A 21,884-nucleotide genomic window follows, 5' to 3' on the forward strand; every position below is an offset into this window, starting at 1 on the left:
TTATGTCAGTTAAATTTGCGGTACGCATGCTACCTTTGTGCAATGGCAGTTGCACAAGTAGAAGTAAACCATTGGGAGAGAGGGGCTTGCTATAAAATTTCCGCGTGGGAACATATGCTTCAATTGCCGTTTTGAACCATTCAGTGGTCTCATTTGCACACTGTTCAGCAGGAAGAGAAAAGATATTTCCCCATGGGGCATCTCTGAGATCCCTAATGGCTTCCCAGTCGGCCTTTTTATAGTATCTTGTTGTTTTCAGCAATGGCTCTTCAGTTTTAGCTCTAGAGTTTAGGGTGATTTCGACCATTATCACTGCATGATCAGCGTTCCCAAGTGGGCTGTGAGCATATCTCTCAATACAGACCAATCAATGATGAATAAGTTGCTGGAATCTGTTAAATAGAGAAGTAGTCAACCACCTCAGCAAAAATAACCTCCTCACTGACATGCAATATGATTTCCGTCCTGCTAGATCTACAGCAGATAAGCTAAGATATCTTATAGGATTAGTGAGACTCTCAACGGAGACTTCCATCCTAGGGTAATTGCTCTTAACATATCAAAGGCTTCCTTTCTAGGGCAATTGTCCTTGACATATGAAAGGCCTTTGATAAGGTATGGCATAAAGGTCTACTTCACAAAACCTCCAGCTACAGTATAGCTGGAAATGCCTTTTTATTATTAAAGCAATTCATAATAGGTTCATAATAGTGGTTGATGTTAAAAAATGAGAAGCCCACAGTATTAATGCTGAAGTCTCTCAGAAGTCCATCCTGAGCCTAACTCACTTCCTGATCTGCATAAATGATCTCCCAAATAACATTCTAAGATCATTTGTAGGCATTTATGCTGACAACACTACCATCTATGGCAACATATCAAAGGCTGTAAACGACCAAGTTCTCTCTGATTCTCTCTCCTCTGATCTTGATGGTGCAATGGGGAAAGAGGTGGCCAGTTAATGCATCTAAAACCAAGCTTCTATCTTTTAATCATCAATCGTCTGGCATCAATTAAAATAAATGGCTCTCGTTTTGGGGAAGCTCAATATTTTGACAAACTTCTAGTCTGATCTTTACTCCTGATCTGAGATGTAGCACATACATAAAATCCGGTGCCAAAGCTGCTGGAAAAATGGTGAGATTGTTCTATCACTCCAGTAGATATCTCCCTGCTGATGCAATTCTCTACCTGTGTAAGAGCAAGGATGGAGTCCTGTTGCAACATCTGGGCAGGAGCTGCTAGAAAGACTATTCCTGCCTTGACATTTCAATATAGACTTCGTAGCCTAGTGGAGGATGCCCTTTTCTCTTCCCTGCAACCTCTTTCTCACAGAAGAGACGTTGCGAGCCTTTTATCATTATTTTCATGGCAAGTGCTCATCTGAACTCCAATCTTTCGTCCCCCTGTCCTGACTTTCACAAAAACACTCTAGTTAAAACCTCTATCAATAATTTCCCCCACTCTTTGTGTCTAAACCTAAACGTAGATTCCATGCACAAAGCTTTTTTTCTAAGAACTATACCCATGTGGAACTTTGTTCCGTTTTTCTGCTTTCTAACTGACTACAATATGGTTGTCTTCAAGTCCTACATGCTCAATTTCTTGATGAGCTTTCCCCTTAAGTAATTCAATTTATTAAGTTTCCACTACTAACGATTACGTGTTCGGGTTAGGGCTACTAACGATTACGTGTTCGGGTTAGGGCTACTAACGATTACGTGTTCGGGTTAGGGCTACTAACGATTACGTGTTCGGGTTAGGGCTACTAACGATTACGTGTTCGGGTTAGGGCTACTAACGATTACGTGTTCGGGTTAGGGCTACTAACGATTACGTGTTCGGGTTAGGGCTACTAACGATTACGTGTTCGGGTTAGGGCTACTAACGATTACGTGTTCGGGTTAGGGCTACTAACGATTACGTGTTCCCTTTGACCACTATACACTTATTAACCCTTATCCTCGAGTGGTTATTCTTTCTGTTTAAAAAAAAAAAAAAAAAGAGGATAACAGTGAAGAACCAGTTCAATCTACATTGAGTGTTGTGTCCTTGCCTGCCAGTAATAGTACAGACAAACACAGTGGTATAGTTAACAAGTATATTAGCAAGAATATGTTACAGAAGTATACCTCATGGTTCTGGGGCCATAGCTGCTACAAATTACTGTTACAATGTTTAGATGTAACTATTTTATCTGGGTAAATCCATTTATTCCTGAAATGGTTAAATCTGATTATCCTATAACTATTTTATTGTTTATTTTCATGTTTCAAATCAATTTGAATTTTTTGTCATCAAAAATGTGTAACATAAGAAAAAAATGTTTTTGAATGAACTCAAGAACCTTGTCTCCAAGTTTGTGAGATGTACATTTCGATTTCTTGCTTCCAGTGTGTATGACACAGGTTTGGGTAATGTTTGAATAAATCCTCAGTATTGTTGTTGTGAGGTGTAGTTCTCAAATCCTTTCTGCCAGTGTTGTGGCAATGTAAGTTTTGAATCCCTCATCGCCAATGTTGTGGCCTTGTAAGCCGGTAATAATAATAAAAAAAAAAACACAGTGGTATAATTGAAAAAAAAAACAACTATATTAACAAAAGTATGTTACAAAAGTATACTTCATGATTCTGGGACCATAACTGCCATGAATCGTGTCTACCACAACGTTCTAGATGTATTTGAACAAGTTTATTAACTCTCAAAATAGATAGATCAGTTTATTCCACAACAAATATTCGCATTTATTTTCATGTGTATAGTTTAAGACAAACATCAAAGGATGATCAAAGAATAATACTATAATGCCATAAGAAAGATAAGTGCATTGCTAGGGACTTAGAGAATATGCATGAATGATGTATAAGGGTCAGGAAAAAAAAACGTAATTTTAAATTTAATAACATCAAATTATGCATTTAGTGTTTCTATAAACAATGAATGAATGAATGAATGAACCGCCCCCCTAATTAAACACTTCATAAAATCTCCTCACTAACGTAATGTACTTGCAATAACCCTTATCCCTGAGTGGCTTCCGGGCCTTGATAAGTGGTGATCACTGTGTAAAAAAAAAAAAAAAATAAATAAATAAAAAAATAAACATATTACTCCTCCCACACCTCATCATCCCTCATAGACTCCCTACCTTCCTTGCATTTTTTATGCCACTTAAAAAACTGATGCTGAGTTCATACGAGATGGTTCAAAGCAATCAGAAGCTTTCCATAAGTTTAAAACAGAATTTTATTGCATATCGTTTTTCTAAAGTGCCCTCACGTCCAAATTGCATTTTTGAAATTCACCAGCTGTGACAATCAAACTTTAGTAGGGTGTATTCCAATTCCTACTGTAGTTGTTCATTTGAACTTGAAATCATAAAAATTGGTCAACCATCTCATAACATGTATAGCAATAACATAGTGAATTTTCAAGAGTCTATGACAATTTTAAATGCCTGTGCCAAAAGTCTAGAAACTTATTGAACGTACCTCGTATGACTTGAAACCATTTAAGTTTAGAAATGGTGTTGTCAACACAATGGCAGTATCAATTCAAAAAAGCTTTGAATTGTAAAAGTTTGCAAACGAAAACAAAAAATAGTTACCGGTAGGATTCCAATCCAAAGAAGTCTTGAGACAAATGTAAAGAATTCCTTCCGCGTGTGAAGATGAAAGGTTATTATCAGGAATTCTTAGGGGATTCAGCATATTTTATGGAGTAATTTGGAAGGTCCTATTTATAAATAGGAGTGATAAGAACTGACCAATCAGATGGAAATATGCTCTGCTACGAACCAATCAGAAACTAGAAAGTAAAGCACTCATACCTGATCTTGTATCCTGTATCTTTACACAGCCAACATTCGCCCATGCATCGAGTGTTTCTGCCAAATCTGGGCTGGTGCATCAACCACTAGTTTCATGCCTTCTTTAGACAGGGTTGTAAAAAGAATCTCCGATCTAATAGGTTCCCCACTATCAACCATGTTTCAATCCCTCATTGCAATGCTGCATCCTTGTCCCAGTTTTACAAGTATTTTAATGGAATGTATTCTAACGAACTTGTAGCAATTGTGCCTCCTCGATATAAATACCCCGATTAACATGACAAGTAGCAAAATCTCACCCCTTCAATGTACAAGTCCATAGATGTTGGAAAGATTAGTTTATTCAATCTAACTATTAGACTTTGGAATTCTCCCCTTCTTTCCTGCTTCTCTGACTCTACTAGCATGTAGAAAGTTAAATGTAATGCAAAAGGACATGTCGCTGCTCAACTCCCTACATAGTGTCCCTGTAAAGATAACTTACATGATAGCCGCTTACGTCAGAGTGGCAATGTACCTTGTTTGGGGTGAATAAGAGTAAAAAAAAAAAAAAAAAAAAAAATAGACGTACGTACTAAAAAAAATTTATGGTTCCGGTTGAAAAAGATGTGAAAAACACAAGTAAATGTTTGTTTTATTTAAACGAATCTAATTTAGACAAAAAATCAAACTCCTTGTCTAACATTTCACAGCTGATATGAAAGAGCCGAAAAATTAGTTTTTTTTATTTATGACTTCCATTTATGCAAGACGTTGAATAGGGGAATACAAAACATGTAAAGGTGGTACTATTTTTTTTATTGTAATATGGAATACTTAAGTACGAAAGTAAGAATAGACTAACACCCCAATATAATCAATAAAAACATGTTACCAGGGTAAAATATATAGAGAAATATACAGGGTGGGCCATAGGTCGCGCACCAAAGGATTTGAAATAATTCTGATAGTAATAAACGTTATTTATTAAAACCAAACTTAACCAATAAACTGAAAAACACGTTGTACATGCTGATATAATCATAAAAGATGTATCTTATACCCAAGGAAAAGAAAATATATTTTGCCCTGCAGATTTTACAGTTTCAGATCACTTAATTCTTTGGTGCGTGACTTATGGCCCACCCTGTATATTACAATAGAAAAATCCGAGCATGAAAAGTAATATGGTTAAGCTTAAACATGGAAAAGTAAAGGACTAGTTGTTAAAACTGAAAAAGAAAAGGACAAAATATTCTAGTAAAAAATATAAATTTATAACTCAAAATATTGCATTAAGAATTGATTATATAATGTTATAAATTGAATTTTAAAAAAAAATTCTTAATGCTGCAATATTTTAAGTTATAAATTTATATTTTTTACTAGAATATTTTTTCCTTCTCTTTTTCCGTGTTAAAACTTAACCATATTACTTTTTATGCCCGGATTTTTCTATTGTAATCCATGATTTTTCCCGGCTTCCAGTAAATTCATTTGTTCTTTGTTTAATGTCGGTCTTATTTTTTTGCCCACATAAATATAACATACACATATGTTATAACAATGTACGGCACTCGTCTGCTTTCAATAAAATCCCCCCCAATTATCTCCCTTTCATTCTGTCTGTTTCACTTCTCTTTTCATGAGAGGTGTAAATTCGTAGCAACAGTAATCGCTGAAGCGACGTGGTTACTATGGAAACCAGTCATAAAAAACGTCGCTCAGTTTTTTTTTGTTTTTTGTTTAAGATTTTGAACATCAATAACTTCATAACTTTTGTTTTACTGAGCAAAAATTGAAAAACATTTTTCACAATATAGCTGGGAAGGTGATCTATAAACTGTAATAATTGTTTGAAATTTGGTCGAAAATGAGTGAGCGGTAAAGCTTCAAGTCGGTTCTAAATGACTAAAACTAACACTTAACCATATATTCAAACACGGTAGTTTTTGAATGAGGTATATATGGATAAGTAAACCTCATATTGTGTGGAACTGGGCGTCTATTTTATTATTTTTTTAATTTCCTTACATTTAATTTATTATTGTTCCCCCTTACTCTACTGAAAAGTTTTAATCTGTTAATGACTGTTTTTTGTTTATTTCTATCAGGTCGAAAGCAAAGACGAATCACTTGTACCCGAGATGATGGATTAATTGTTTCTGACCAACGTTGTGAAGATCAACCTCGGCCGAGTCAAGTGATACAACAATGTAATACACACTGCAAAATCAGGTATATCGCCATTTTTTTTGTTCTTTTTTAGAATGTGTGAAAAAAAAAACGTCTTCAGAAGTTGTCAACTTTTATTCATTCTGTTCATTATTTTCAATGCTGCACAGAAGATAAAGCTCACTTTATCAGGCTTGAAAATTTCTTATATCTCTATAAAGGCACCATTTGCAAGTGCATGGAATATTGTTGCCACCAGCCATTAATGTCTCCATCTTATACAAGATACAAAAAAGTTTCTAACATGAACTTCGCACTGTCTACTCAGTTGGAGCCCCTGTCGAATCACTGTTTAATTGCATACCTGTGTTTTGTAAGTATTTCCTACTTCCTTGTTTAGAGTTTCTTTTTGTTGATAATAATTTAATAACATCGCAACACGAATATGCTCCTATATGGTTGAAAACTGATCACATATAATGATAGATGTATCGAGACACAGGAATGGGTATGTTTGATCTGACATAATGATGATTCATTAAAATTGTGGGGTCTACGTACGCACCTGGTCCACAAAGTATGGAAATAAAAAATTGAAAAAGATTTTACAAGTGTTTTTGATATAGATGTACATAATACTTTGATAAGTGTTTTAACTTGAATAGGGATGGTATAATAAAATTGTGGCGTTTGCGTTCGCGCCTAGCTTCCATAGAATGGAAATAGGCACAAACTTTAAAGACTTTTCATATCTATTTGCGTAAGTATACTTTGATAATGTTTCAGTTTGAAGAAATATGGTATAATAAAATTATGGGGTGTTCGTTCGCGCCTGACCTCCATAGAATGGAAATATGTCACAAAGTTTAACAAGGTTTTTTTAATATAGATCCACAGAATATTGTGATAAGTGTTTCAGTGTGAACAGGTATGGTATAATAAATTATGGGGTTTATCTATTTTATTTTTATTTTCATATTTTACTTTGGTTTTGATACCCTCAAATTCGAAGCTATCTCTTTACAACCCTTCCTTTTCATGACCTCTCATGCTTTCATAAATCAGAGTCCATTTTCTGTAGGCTGTTTTTGAACCCAGTTAACGACGGGTACTTTTGCTTGTATGTATATAAGATGTGTGCATGCCTGTGAAAATATTTAATTGATAAACTCTTGAACATTGGCTACATAAGACTGAAATTAAGAAGAAATAGTAATCACACACCAAGAATAAACGCAAAAATGTTTATTTCAAGTTGCCAACATATTTCTATTACTTTTGTGCATGTGCAAATTCATTCATTGCATTTGAAAGCTTGCTTCTATCTGTCAATAGCTCAAACATTAAGGAACACAGCTAGAGCACTAATTGTTTTAATTTCGATTGTAGCTGATGACACCCAAGTAATTTTCTTGTTTTTACTTTTGAAATCAATACTCTATATTAGTTAGAATATAATATTCAATACACTGTAATAATATATACGAAATATGCATGAATAAAAAATATATTTAAGTGTAGTTTACGAAGGGGCTAGGCCTCCTCCCCTCACAGTATGTGTGTATATATATATATATATTTAAAGTGATGGTTGTGTAGTTCCAACGAGAGAAAAAATGTATATTTAAAAGAGTGTAGCCATCAACAATTGTGGGTTTTTTTTAAAGGTTTTCATCATATTTTTATTTTAAAATATTTTTATAACACGTTTCGAGCTTAGGGTGTGCTCTCTTCAGATATTTTCGTAAAAAGTTTTTCTTTAAAATGGGAGTTTGTGGATATGCCTCCGCTGATATTAAATATGTTTTTCATAGTGGTGCGATGCGTGTGTTCAGTGTTTAGACGTTCTGTCTCCAACTGTAAGTGTTTCACTGTGACCGGTCAAAGTTAGTTTCAAAGAGTGTTTTTAGTCCATATGGTGAAGGTTTTTATGGCTTCTTTAGGGTTCTTTTTTAAAGACTTTCTTTCCCCATGTATAGCATACACTCACACACAATCCCATACGCATACATATATATTCATGTACATGTACACATGCACACGCACACAGGCACACACACATACACACACGTACATACATAGAAATATATGTAGGAGCATACATATATACACATATACATACCCACCTACACACCCACACACGTACTCGCATACATCCACCGCTAACAATTATTTTTATTTTTTTTATTTTATTTTTTTTATTTTATTTTTTTTATTTTATTTTTTTTATTTTATTTTTTTTATTTTATTTTTTTTATTTTATTTTTTTTATTTTATTTTTTTTATTTTATTTTTTTTATTTTATTTTTTTTATTTTATTTTTTTTATTTTATTTTTTTTATTTTATTTTTTTTATTTTATTTTTTTTATTTTATTTTTTTTATTTTATTTTTTTTATTTTATTTTTTTTATTTTATTTTTTTTATTTTATTTTTTTTATTTTATTTTTTTTATTTTATTTTTTTTATTTTATTTTTTTTATTTTATTTTTTTTATTTTATTTTTTTTATTTTATTTTTTTTATTTTATTTTATTTTTTTTATTTTATTTTTTTTATTTTATTTTTTTTATTTTATTTTTTTTATTTTATTTTTTTTATTTTATTTTTTTTATTTTATTTTTTTTATTTTATTTTTTTTATTTTATTTTTTTTATTTTATTTTTTTTATTTTATTTTTTTTATTTTATTTTTTTATTTTATTTATTTTTTTTTTTTTATTTATATATATATATATATATATACACTTTTTTTTTTTTTTTTTTTTTTCCTACCAAAACACGCATGTATATATGCGCTTAATCATTCAGACATATGTACACGCACCCACACACACACACAAGTAAGATGGAGAATAATAGGTAGAAGATATATGTACACACACATACACGCACATACACACATATATGTACACACATATATGTGTGTGCACATACATTCACAAACATCCACATACTATGTAGGCACATACACATACATGCACACACACAGACATATGCAGGGGCTCACACATACGCGTATATCCATATTCACACGAACACATTTACCCACTCATACATGTGCATACATATGTATATATACATACATACACACACATACATACGGATGTGTATACACTCATCCACCCATATATATATATATATATAATGGGCACATGCACTCACAATCCCACACACACATACATATTCATACATCCCACCTTATGTATATATTGGTTGAAGTTTCCTTTCCAATCCATGCACATATGCATACATGGATTCGGTCACCCAAACATAAGTGCACGTATACATACAAACAAGATGTAGCATAGATAACAGATGATATATAATTATACACACACGCATACACAATCATGTGTACACCCACGCACATACACATATACACGCGCGCACACACACATACATACGTTTAATTTCTAGTTGTTTGTTTAGTTAAGAGAAATGGTACTGTACTGGGTATGGGCGCGCGCACCCGCGAAAGTGTGCATGTGCCTTATTGTGCTTTTTTGTTGTTTCGTGTGTGAGGGTGCACACCTACCCAAGCATGCATGCGTGTAAGTGTATTTTGTGTTTTGCCTATTTATGTGTATAATTATGGAGAGACGTTTAAGGCGGGGTTAAACTTTGTTATGAAATTTTTTTCTTGAGTTAGCAAGTAGAAGTAGTTGTCAGTTTGGAAGATGGGCATTATCTCGAATCTGCCTCCACTGCATGCGTGTATATGTTGTGATACATGTAGGTGTCTATTTTCCGCGATTTTGATGTTGGATCGGTGTAGGGCTACTCTATTACTAAGGTTTTTTGTAGCGCCTATGTAGGATTTATCGCATGCTGGACATTTTATTACATAGATTACGTTTTTTGAGGTGCAATCTAGGTTTTTTTTAATTTTGAATGTTTGTATGGGGTTCGCAAATGTGTATGTGTTTCCCTCTAATATTATGTTGCAGACTCCACATCGTTGTTTGTTGCATTTTGTGACTCCTTTTGTTGCGTCTTGATTGAGTTTGGATGAGGTAAGAATGCGTTTTAGGTTTTTGGGTTGGCGTTTGCTTTTTATTATTTTTGTTGTTTTAAGGAAATTGTTTAGTTTGCTGTTTTGGTTAAGTAGGACGAGGTTTTTCGTTATCTCTGTGAAAAGTTCAGGGTTGTTTGTGTTGTGTGTGGAGACGTATGTTAGGATTTGTTCTTTGTTTCGTTCTTTAGGGGTTTTCAAATCTTCTACTGGTATATTCGTCGCAAGTTGGATCCCTTTGCGTGTGCATGTGTACATGTACATGAATATATATGTATGCGTATGGGATTGTGTGTGAGTGTATGCTATACATGGGGAAAGAAAGTCTTTAAAAAAGAACCCTAAAGAAGCCATAAAAACCTTCACCATATGGACTAAAAAACACTCTTTGAAACTAACTTTGACCGGTCACAGTGAAACACTTACAGTTGGAGACAGAACGTCTAAACACTGAACACACGCATCGCACCACTATGAAAAACATATTTAATATCAGCGGAGGCATATCCACAAACTCCCATTTTAAAGAAAAACTTTTTACGAAAATATCTGAAGAGAGCACACCCTAAGCTCGAAACGCGTTATAAAAATATTTTAAAATAAAAATATGATGAAAACCTTTAAAAAAAACCCACAATTGTTGATGGCTACACTCTTTTAAATATATATATATATATCTCATGATTCCATGACAGGTACAAAATTGATATAATGCAATCATAAGAGGAAGACAAATTCATGATTAGAACGTTTAAAATAAAGTTAACAAGGTGAAGAGAATAAAAGGGGAAAAGAGAAAATGGGGAAGTCAGCTGACCGGTTGCGCCCTCGCTTTATCAAAGCTGTATCGAAGGATTTAAGTGAAAAAAAAAAGACACGAATGGAAATCGAAATTACGTACAGATAAAAATAACGTTGCGTTACGTTATGTATGGGGGGGGAAGCAATTGAAATACGTTATATTACTCAAAGATCCTAGAGACTAGGCATTCCTTCTGCTTGCAGAGGGAATGCCTTCTCAACCGAACGTGAACATTCTCCAAGATCTGTAACTGAAATAATGAGTGAGCATGACTCAAGATTGTAAAAGAATTTGTGTTAAATTTCGCTGCACAAGATGGGTTTTTTATGAGGTTGTCAGTAATTGAAGACCCGTATGTAGTGGCAATTACGTTTGTTTGGTATGCCCCATTTCTGATTTTGGTGGGTACATGCTGTTGCACTCTTTCATCCAATCTTAATGTTGTTTGACCCACATAGTTGGCACTTCAACTACATTCAAAATTATAAATTACATTATTATTACGATGGGGGAGGGGTAGAACATCTTTTCGAAAGGATGGCATGAACGTTCCTGTAGAGAACGTTACTTAATAAGATGCATCCCATGTCATGTTACAGTACACTTATGAAGGAGTCTAATTCGTCCATAGCTTTCCTTAATGTATCGGTAACGAAAACACCATCCAGTTACCTTACATCAATATACCGGAAACCTACGTTTACAGGACTGTATACACGTTGGGATTCATTTTGCCCCCAAAAACGTTAAATAATTTAATTTGAACCCTAACACATCGTGCCCTTATGATCTGCTCAAAATCAAAATTGGATGAGAAATTTAAACTAATTACTGACACCCTCTCCAAAAATGGGTACCCGTTGGATGTGATTAGGTCAGTTATACAGAGGAAAATAGCGGAGTCCTCTGTAACTAAAATTCAAACGGTTGATAAATGCCCAGTATATCTGCGTTTACCTTGGCTGGGGATAGTGAGAAATTTGCAAAGCAAATCGGCTCAATAGTGCAAAATTTGTTATTTTGCTTCAAATGTACATGTGTTCTTTACAAGAAAGTTAATGCCATCCTTTCGAAAAGATGTTCTACCTACCCCCATCATGATAATGATGTAATTTACAATTTTGAATGTAGTTGAAGTGCCAACTATGTGGGTCGAACAACATTAAGATTGAATGGAATAGTCCAACAGCGCGTACCTACCAAAATCAGAAGTGGGACATACCAAACAGACGTAATTGCCACTACATACGGGTCTTCAATTACTGCCCACCTCATAAAAAACCTGACTTGTGCAGCAAAATTTAGCAGAAATCTTTTTCAATCCTGAGTCGTGCTCACTCATTATTTCATTTAAAGATCTTGGAGACTGTTCACGTTTGGTTGAGAAGGCCTTCTCTTTGTAAACAGAAGGAATGCCTCCTGAGTTTAAACATGATTAGTCTTTGAGTAATATAACGTATTTCAATTGCTTTCCCTAATTTTTTTTTTTTTTTTGGGGGGGGGGGTCCCATACAGAACGTAACGCAGCATTATTTTTATCTGTACATAATTTCGATTCCCATTTGTGTCTTTTTTTTTTTTTTTCTTCAAAACAAATCCCTCGATACAGCTTTGATAAAGCGAGAGCGAAACCGGTCGGATGACTCCACCATTTTTTATCCCCCTTTTATTCTCTTCACCGCGTTAACTTTATTTTAATGTTCTAATCATGAATTTTCGTCTTCCTTTCATGATTGCATTAATTTTATTATTTGAGGGTAAACAGTTACATATGGTCGCTACAAATAGCTATCTGTTTCAGTCAAAGAGACTTCCTCAGGTGACCTAGAACCTCTCGACGCCAAAAAGAATTGGCGTCGAGAGGTTCTAGGTCACCTGAGGAAGTCTCTTTGACTGAAACAGATAGCTATTTGTAGCGACCATATGTAACTGTTTACCCTCAAATAATTAATACAAAAAGTATTTTGCTCTTTTTATTGAGCACTATTTAACAACCTCGTTGTCTTCATTAGTCCCGAACACCTCAAACCTGAATATATATATATATATATATATATATATATATATATAAGAACCCCAGGATACGGTGGCCCTGGGATACTGTTTTTTCAGGTTACGATGTGGAATACAATATTTTCCCAGCCCCTGGTTATGTTATTTGCCTCGCTTACGGTGTTATTTATAATGTTATTCGATTATATAAATGTGTATTATGTATTGTACTGTATTTTGTTATTAATCTATAATATAAATCTCACCTGTTTGTTTAAATGTATGTATGTTTCGCAAAAACTTTCGACAGAGGCGACGGATTTTCACGAGATCAGTATCATTTTGAAGCACGACTCTTCGGACAACAAATATCGAAAAATTGGCCGAAACATTAATTTTTATTATTATATATTTTTTTTAATTCAATTTTCACCCCAAACAAAGCACAGTGGCACTTTGAAGTAGGGAGCTACTATCGGGGACATAAGTTGCAGGGGTATTATGAAGGGAAATGAGTAGCAAGATGTCTGTTCACATTACACTTGAACTTCTGCATGTCAGTACAGTTGAGAAAGCAGAATCCCGGAAGGGAGTTCTAAAGTCTAGCAGTTCTGGGAAGAAACTATTGGAGTAGAAGGCCTTTTAACACCTAGGGATCTCTACTGTGAAGGGGTGAGATTTAGCTACTTGTCGAATTTGTCAGGGGTATTCATGTCGAGGGGGTACAAGTGCTTGTAGTTCGTCAGAGCATTCACCATTTAAAGTATTTGTAGAACAGGCAGAGGGATGCAACATTTCATCGATGGAACAGAGCCTGAAGCCTAGATGACAGTTCAGGACCTATCAGGTTGGTGACTCTCTTTTGAACCCTGTCTAGGAGGGAGACAAACAGCAGATGCACCAGCTCAGATGTGACAACAGTACTCCATACATGGGCGAATGGTGGCCTTATAGAGGTACAGGATACTTTTAGGAGTAAGTAGTTTTCTAGTACAGTAGAGAGAGCCCACCTTCCTTGTAGCAGCCTTGGCAATGCTCTCAATGGATCTATTCCAGTTCATATTCCCTGTAAACGTTAGGCCGGGGAGTTTGAAGAAAGTACTTTTGAGTAATTCCTTCACTCTCAACTGAGCATTTTTCTACAGGGAGGGATCGCTTTTTTTCAGATATTTTTTAAAGTCATCGCCTCTTTTAGATTGTCTAGCCTTAATTTAAACCTACGTCACTTCTGGTTGGTGATGGGCACAACAGCTTACATGTCACTTTTTTTTTCCTCTTTCGTGGTATGGATTCAAGCCTGCCTGTCTTCTACCACTTTCTTTTTTTCTTTTTTTTTTTTTTTTTTTCAACTAACATCCTTACACATACCTCCACTTTCTTTTCTGCTTTCGTGTCACAGGTTCAAACCTGCCTGCCTACTACAACTTTTTTTTTCTCAACACACACCTCCAAACACCCAGGTAACGCCGGGTACCTAGGCTAGTTTTTAATGTGCTGTATAAAATCTTGCTTAGGCCCCGCCACACAGCTATTTCACCTTACAATCCCAACCCCAGAACAGATTAATGCCGTATCCAAGGGTTCTACTAATATATATATATATATATATATATATATATATATATATAATACAAAACTTTTTGAAATCCCAAAACTTACATTTTTTTTTTTTTTTTTTTCTTTTATATAACTTTTCATTACATATTTTATATAACTCTTCATTACAGCCGTTTTGTTAATGGGATGATGATTTTATGTTTTCATAAAAATTTTCTTTCTCACCAACTCGTCAGATGTGATTTCCATCCGATATGTACAACAAAAAGTTAATTTTGTGCATGATAAACCTGGTGTATTTGTTTGGAGAAAAGAAATTCCATCCTCACGTTGTTACAGGTCGGCTATCTTGAGTACCGTGTAAACCAAAATTCTTGTTTTTAAACCGTATTTTCGTATTTTTTTTATTTAGTTTTAATTTCCATTTTTTTCCTATTATTTATTCTTTCCTATTTTTTATAATTTTTATTACTACATTTATGTGTATTTATTCTATTCATTTTGTTTGGTTTCGAATTATTATTTATTAGTTAAGGTCTTTGTTTCAAGGGGAGGCCACTCATAAAATATTATTACTAGTCACTTCCCTTACATTTTTTTAGTTACCTATATTATACTTTTTGGGTTTTGTTCATTTTCTCATTTGTTTTTCTTTTTCATTTTATTTTTAATATTTATCCAGTTTTTTAGTTATACTCTATATTATTTGTGAATTACATCTTATCGTCTGTTTAATAATTTTCTGATATTAGTATATAGTATGCTTCTAGTATGCAAAGGTTGCATCTTTTTGATTTGCTTGGTTTATATTTTTTGCTCTACCTACTATGGACCATCTTAATTTATATTCAGTTTTATTTTTCTTTAATTCCTTAACCCATACTGCTAGTGTGGTTGAGTTTTTCTTAGTTAAATGTAATATACAAGTCGATATCTTTAATCCTTTGACAATATTCAGGACAATATTTCATTAAACAAGTAGGAAGGTTTGGCGCTGTCCAGGATTGAATGAGGAATTTTAATAATTAATACCGTATCTTTTTATTGATCTTTATTTTTACATTTTAAAATAAAATTTTGGTGTGAATAATGGATGTATTTGGTATTGGCTGTAAGTACAGTATCATTAATTGACATCTACATATATATATATATATATATATATATATATATATACACTGTCTGTGTGATCACTAAAGAAAGGTTAGAAAATCTCAATAAAATCTAAAAGTGTATTATGTAAATTTTGCCAGATAAGACAATGGAAATGTCTTTGAATCTCTAAGTGCAGCATTAACCTCCTTTAAACTTGAAATATATCCTATTTTGATGAAATTTATATCATGTATAAAATTTTCTGAGGAAGATAATGGAAGCGGTCCTGAATTTATAAAATTATCTGTAAATAATGGCTTTACTTAAAGTTTAAAATGCAAAAGTCATGGGTCAGTTGTGCTTTAATCAGAAACATTCATTTTGAACACTCATGTTTTATCATAGAACCAACTGTTGATATTGTGAAATTTTTACATAATCATTTGAATTATAGTTAAATGTATAAAAGTCAAGTAACATGGTTTGATTGTGCTTTAAACGTGCTTTTGAAAGCACCCCTGTCTTATAAAAGACTCTACAGTTCATTTTATAGGCTGAGCCTTTCAGCTTGTGCAGTGATAAAACTTTTCAAATGCACTTGTGATGTTAGGGTGGATAAAAGTGTTAACTTTGGTCGAAATTGGATTTCCTTCTTTAATCGAATTTTTTCGATTATCAATTTTTGATACTTATCAAACGCAGTCTGATGCAAAACCTATGTAAGAACAGTCCCAGATATATCAAGTACCTTGGTGTGAATTAAAAAAAAAAATGGAACGAACTACCCACACACATAGATGCAGTTTCTTTTATATAATCTGGTGCTACCAGATTAGACTGTCTTTTGGCTTCCTGAGACGAAATGCACTTACATTAAATTTCTGTTTTTGTTTTCTATCCTCTTTCGTAAAACTTAAATATGTTCTGCAAAAACAGACAGCCCCCCCCCCCCACATTTTTTTCTTTTCTTTTTGTCATTCCACTCCTACTTCCCTACTGATTCCCTAACTTAAAAATACCAACCAAAATAATAAAAACAATCAAACTAAAATCCATAAATAAATATTTAAAGAAAACTGGAAAAAAAAAAAAATTTTCAAATTGATCAAGATTCCACTAGACCTTGTCAGCAGGGCATCAGAATATGCCGACTGCTCTCCTGCAGAGAGTAGAAGTCCCTCACTGGGGCTACCTGTTGCCCGTGGGTAGCGACCCATAATGCCATTAGAATGGGATCCTGGTGGTTAAGAGACTACACAACATTCTCCCATCAACACAGATCCATAAATAAGTGGTGAAAGCGGTGGCTAAGGGTTAATTGTATATAATGAATAAAAACTAGACATGGTTGTTTTCCTCTAATATTTCCCCATTTTCTACTTGGATGAGAAAAATTAAGAAACACAAATGCTCGAAGTCTACGTTATATGCAAGTATACCATTCCTGTAACCCTGTTGTAGCCAGGGTGAATGGGTTTTCCCCCTGTGCACATCCCAAATAGGGCTCCGAGGTGGGTGAGGAGCAGGAATAATGAACCCACAAACAATCCTAATGAGTTACAAAACATCAAGTAAAAAAAGACACTTCGGGTAGTGACTCGACTGAGGAACAAGATAAATATCCAAATTTTATAATGGAATCCACTGAAGAAACACCATTAACCAAACTTTCCCCCTTTAAGATGGAGAAAATATCTAAAAATATAAAACCCAAAATGGTTAAAAACTTAAGAAATGGCATTCTGCTAATAGAAATCTTCACAAAACAACAAGCGGATGAACTCCTAGAATGGAAACATTTCGATAATATAAAAATAAAAACATACCCCCACAAAACACTAAACACATGCAAAGGAGCGGTAAAAATCCGTGAACTTTCACTTTGTCCCATTGACGAACTATGTTCATATCTGAAAGAACAGAACGTAACAGATATTAGACGAATTCAAATTAAACAAAAATGGAGAAATAAACACAACACGTACATACTAACCTTTTACCAACAAAAAATCCCACCAGAAATAAAAATAGCCTACGAGAAACTGAAAGTCGAAACTTACATCCCCAACCCACTGTGTTGCTTCAAATGCCAAAAATTTGGCCACTATCAGAATCAATGCACACGCCACCCAGTGTGTGGAAGGTGCGGAGAAAATGACAACTATACAAACTGTCAAAAAATTCCCAAATGTGCCAACTGTAAAGAAAATCAGTGCATACTCTAAAGACTGTGAAATTTGGAAAACAGAAAAAGAAATTACCAAAATTACACACTAAACATCACCTACCCAGAAGCAAGGAAAAAAGTTGAAACAATCAAATATTCAGAAATAACAAAAAAGAATACTCCTAATAACAATTATCACACAACAAACTTGGACATTAAAATCTAAGACCTCACCGACTAAATCAAAATATTAATAAACACAATTGAAGAAATGAAAAAAATAAATATAAACAAAATCTCACTGGAACCAAAAACCCAAACATCACACCCAATAGAAACAACCCCTTTAGCCGAAAAAGAAAAAAAAAAAAGCAAACACCAAAAAACATACCAGAGGAAAAAGGAAACAAAATAGCAGGGAAAAAAATTCAACAGACAGGTTACGTTCACTCTCCAGGCCAAAAGACACTCCCCTGGGTGTTCAGAAAGAGGTAGATACGCCGAAGGATTCCCCGGAAAGAAGGGGCCGGCGGAACAGTGAAACAACCTCTGCGGTACATGAGCCTAAACTCCCCAACACACCACGACCTCACTCACAATCCAAAAGTAGAGATAAACAAAAAAACAGTGTCTCTAGGACTCGAAAACCAAGAAGTCATGGAGACTGAGGAATCAAGATATTCCTCTTCATGAACCTATAAATGACAATAAGGAAAAATAAATAAATAAAAACAATACCCATGCAAAACCTTACAAATAATAACAAAACAGCATTCCTACGATGGAACTGCAGAGGACTAAAACCTAATCATGAAGAAATACTAGAAATCATCAAACATAATTCAGCAGCAATATATGTCTACAAGAAACATTACTCAAAGAAAATCACAACTACAAATTCAAAGAATATAACATGTACAATAAAACCCATATATCCACAACAAATAGAGCAATCGGAGGAGTGTCCATACTAATCAAAAACGCTATACATCACACAATCCCCCAATTAAACACTGAACTACAAGCAATAGCACTAACAGCTAACCTACACCGCAAAATCACAATCTGCTCCATATACATTCCACCAAATCAGCCAATAAAAAAAAAAGAAATAGACATGCTAATTAACCAACTCCCACCCCCATTTATAATAATGGGAGGTTTTAATGCGCACAGCAACCACTGCGGAAGTAAGAAAACAACAACAAAGGCAATATAATAAATGAAATCCTAAATACAACAAACCTATGTATACTAAACAATGGTATAAATATCTACATGCACCCAGCCAATGGATCCATGTCTGCAATAGACTTAACAATATGTACTCCATCCATTTATACGGACTTCCATTGGGATGTACTATAAGCCCAACACGGAATCAATACTTAAAAGTAATCAAAAAATACCGGAAGAAAAAGTCCCAAAATGGAAATTACAGAAAGCCAACTGGGGAAACATTTACCAATCTATGCAGAACAGAATTAGACACGAACATTCTAAATAAAGAAGAACCACTAAAACATTTCACACAAACCTTAAACAATATTGCCCCCAAAACAATGCCCAAAACTTCAACAAACCCCACAAAAAAAATCAAACCCTTGGTTTAATGAAACCTGCAAAAAAGCTATCAAAGAAAGAAAAATAAAAAACAATTTTAAAAACTCAAACAAAACCCTACAACAATTAACTTACAAAAATATAGAGAGATGTGTGCCAAAGCACGATGCGCCATAAAACAAAGCAAAAAAAACATCCTGGAAAAACTATATTTCACAGTTAAACAACCAAACACCAACTAAAAAACATGTAATATAATAAAGAAAATAGCTAGAAAAGAAACACAAAACGCCATAAACCATTTAATTAAAACTGATTGAACAAAATGCATAAACAAAAAAGAAATAATTTACTAGCTGAAGAATTCCACAAAAATTCATCAAACAAACAGTACTGAACATCATTCCAAATTCATAAAGAAACAGCAGAAAGAGAAAAACTTAATTTTACAACTAATAACAAAGAAACATACAACGTACCATTCAACATAAAAGAACTAAAAAGAGCAATAAACAAAAGCAGAAATACAACTCCAGGCCCAGACGATATACATTATCAATTCCTAAAACAACTACCAGGATCATCTTTGAAACTGTTGCTTGATATATATAACAAAATATGGAACACAGGAGAAATACCAAAATCCTGGTTTGAATCAACCATCATACCAATTGCCAAACCAAATAAAATTTAAAAAATACATAACTCTACAAAACAAACTATCTCGACTAAATACATAGCTTGACATTAAATGACCCACAGTGATTGATATGCCGTGAAGCCCCAATAAACCAACCAACCAACCAACCTTTTATATAATCTCTATTATATAAAGGAAGTTTATGTGAGTTCCTTATGGACTCTTGAACAGCTGGGGCAATTATTTTGAAAGTTCGCACAAATCTACTTTATTTATCTGGCAGTGTTCTTAGGTTTTGTATCGGAATGTCTTTGATAAATATCGATAATCGATAACTGAAAAAATCCAATGAAAGAAGGAACAGGCGATTTTGAGCAAAGTTAACACCTTACACAGCCTAACATCAGTGCATTTGAGGATACGGCGATAGTGTAGTAATCGTTAATGATGTAAATTGGGTAGAATTTCATTAATTACCGGGATAGCTCTACAAGAATTTGTTTACATTGGATTTGAAGGCTACCATGGTAGCAAGAATTTGTTTACATTGGATTTGAAGGCTACCATGGTAGCCTTCAAATCCAATGTAAACAAATTCTTGTAGAGCTATCCCGTTAATTAACATAGTCACACACACAGTAAGCAACAACTGGGAAGCAGGCAAGCAGAACAGTGTTTGACAGGCAGGCAGTTCTGGGAAAGAAACTTTGTTCATGGAATCTGCATTTAGATTGCGGTACAGATCAAGTGAGAGAAATCATACATAGTGGTTGTAGCTAGTTAAGTGTTTTTTGTGAAAGTTTGGCAAGAGGGATCCACAGATTGGATTTTTGTCAAGCGTTTGCCATGAAAATAACGATAGAGCAGAGACAGACCTGTAACATCTCTTCTGTGGGGAAAGAGGTTGCAGGGAAGAGAAAACGGCATTACCTACTAGGTTTCGAAGACAGTTTGGAACTTTATTAATGCTAGATAGGGCACGCTGAGCAGCTCTTGCTCAGATGTGGCAACAGTACTCCATTTTAGGATGTACCTGGTGCTTATATAGACAGAGGATTGCATCAGCAGTGAGATATTTACTGGAGCGGTAGAGTAATCAACCATTTTTCCAGCGATCTTAGCAACAGATTTGATGTATGTGTTCCATTTAAGATCAGGAATGAAGGGCAGACCCAGGAAGACACGGAGCTTCCCCAGGACTAGAGCCATTCATTTCAGTTGGGACGTGATGAGTGTCATAGCTGACGATCTTGTGAAGTAGATCTTTGCGATATTCTATCAAAAGCCTTTGACATGTTAAGAACTATTGCTCTAAAAACAAAGCTCCTGTTGAGATTCACTAATCCTGTGTGATATAACAATACATCAGCTTTAAATCTCACAGAACAAAAACCATATTGCATTTTTGCTGAGGTGGTTAACCATTTCTCTGTTTATCACAGATTCCAGCAACTTACGATGCGCAGGAGACTAATTGTCTGTATTCATGACCAATTTCCAAAATTTTTAAATACGGTGCAGATTGAGTTTTCCAGGGTGTTGTGAAGCATTTCTCCTTAAGGCAACATTTAAATAGCTTTGTAAGTATAGGAGCTAGTTCCAGTTGAAACTTTTTGAGCACTATGACTGGAATGCTATTGGGACCTGTTGCTTAACTGGAATAAAGGTTTTTTGATAAGCTTGGCAACATCACATACAGATATTTGTATGTCACATAGTGTTTTCAGTTACAGGAGGAGCTAGATATCCATAATTACAAAGGGTAGCATTTACTGCAAATTTTTGGCAAAGAGTTTTGCTTTGTCATATGATGACGAAAGTACCTCAGGTCGGTTGATGATTGTAGAGATAGGACATGCTTTTGTCTAGGACCTTGTTTGTTATTTGCCAAAACTGGTGGGAACTAAGCCGCTGCTCAGCTACTTTAAACTTGATATGTAGAGCATGTGAATCTCTTGCATCTTTTTATTACTCTTTTACAATGGTTGCTGGCAGTCCAAAAGGTAGTTTTAGTTTTCCATCTATTATGTTGGAAGCCATGGAAATAATGATTTTTTGTGCGCAATGGCAGTG

General features: G+C 34.3%; 1 protein-coding gene across 2 annotated transcripts in view; it reads left to right on the top strand.

Annotated features, from left to right (window-relative positions):
• Nucleotides 1–21,884, top strand: part of LOC145277073 (A disintegrin and metalloproteinase with thrombospondin motifs 9-like) — a 314,902-nt gene that overhangs the window by 217,482 nt on the left and 75,536 nt on the right. For both annotated transcript variants that reach the window (XM_080128762.1, XM_080128775.1), the window contains one exon: nt 5,923–6,046. In XM_080128762.1, coding sequence (XP_079984888.1) covers nt 5,923–6,046 — 124 coding nt within the window. The remainder of the gene's footprint in view (nt 1–5,922; nt 6,047–21,884) is intronic.

The sequence above is a fragment of the Euprymna scolopes genome, chromosome 1, assembly GCF_053919585.1.
Source record: "Euprymna scolopes isolate OS-2025 chromosome 1, ASM5391958v1, whole genome shotgun sequence".
Taxonomy (NCBI): Eukaryota; Metazoa; Mollusca; class Cephalopoda; order Sepiida; family Sepiolidae; genus Euprymna; species Euprymna scolopes.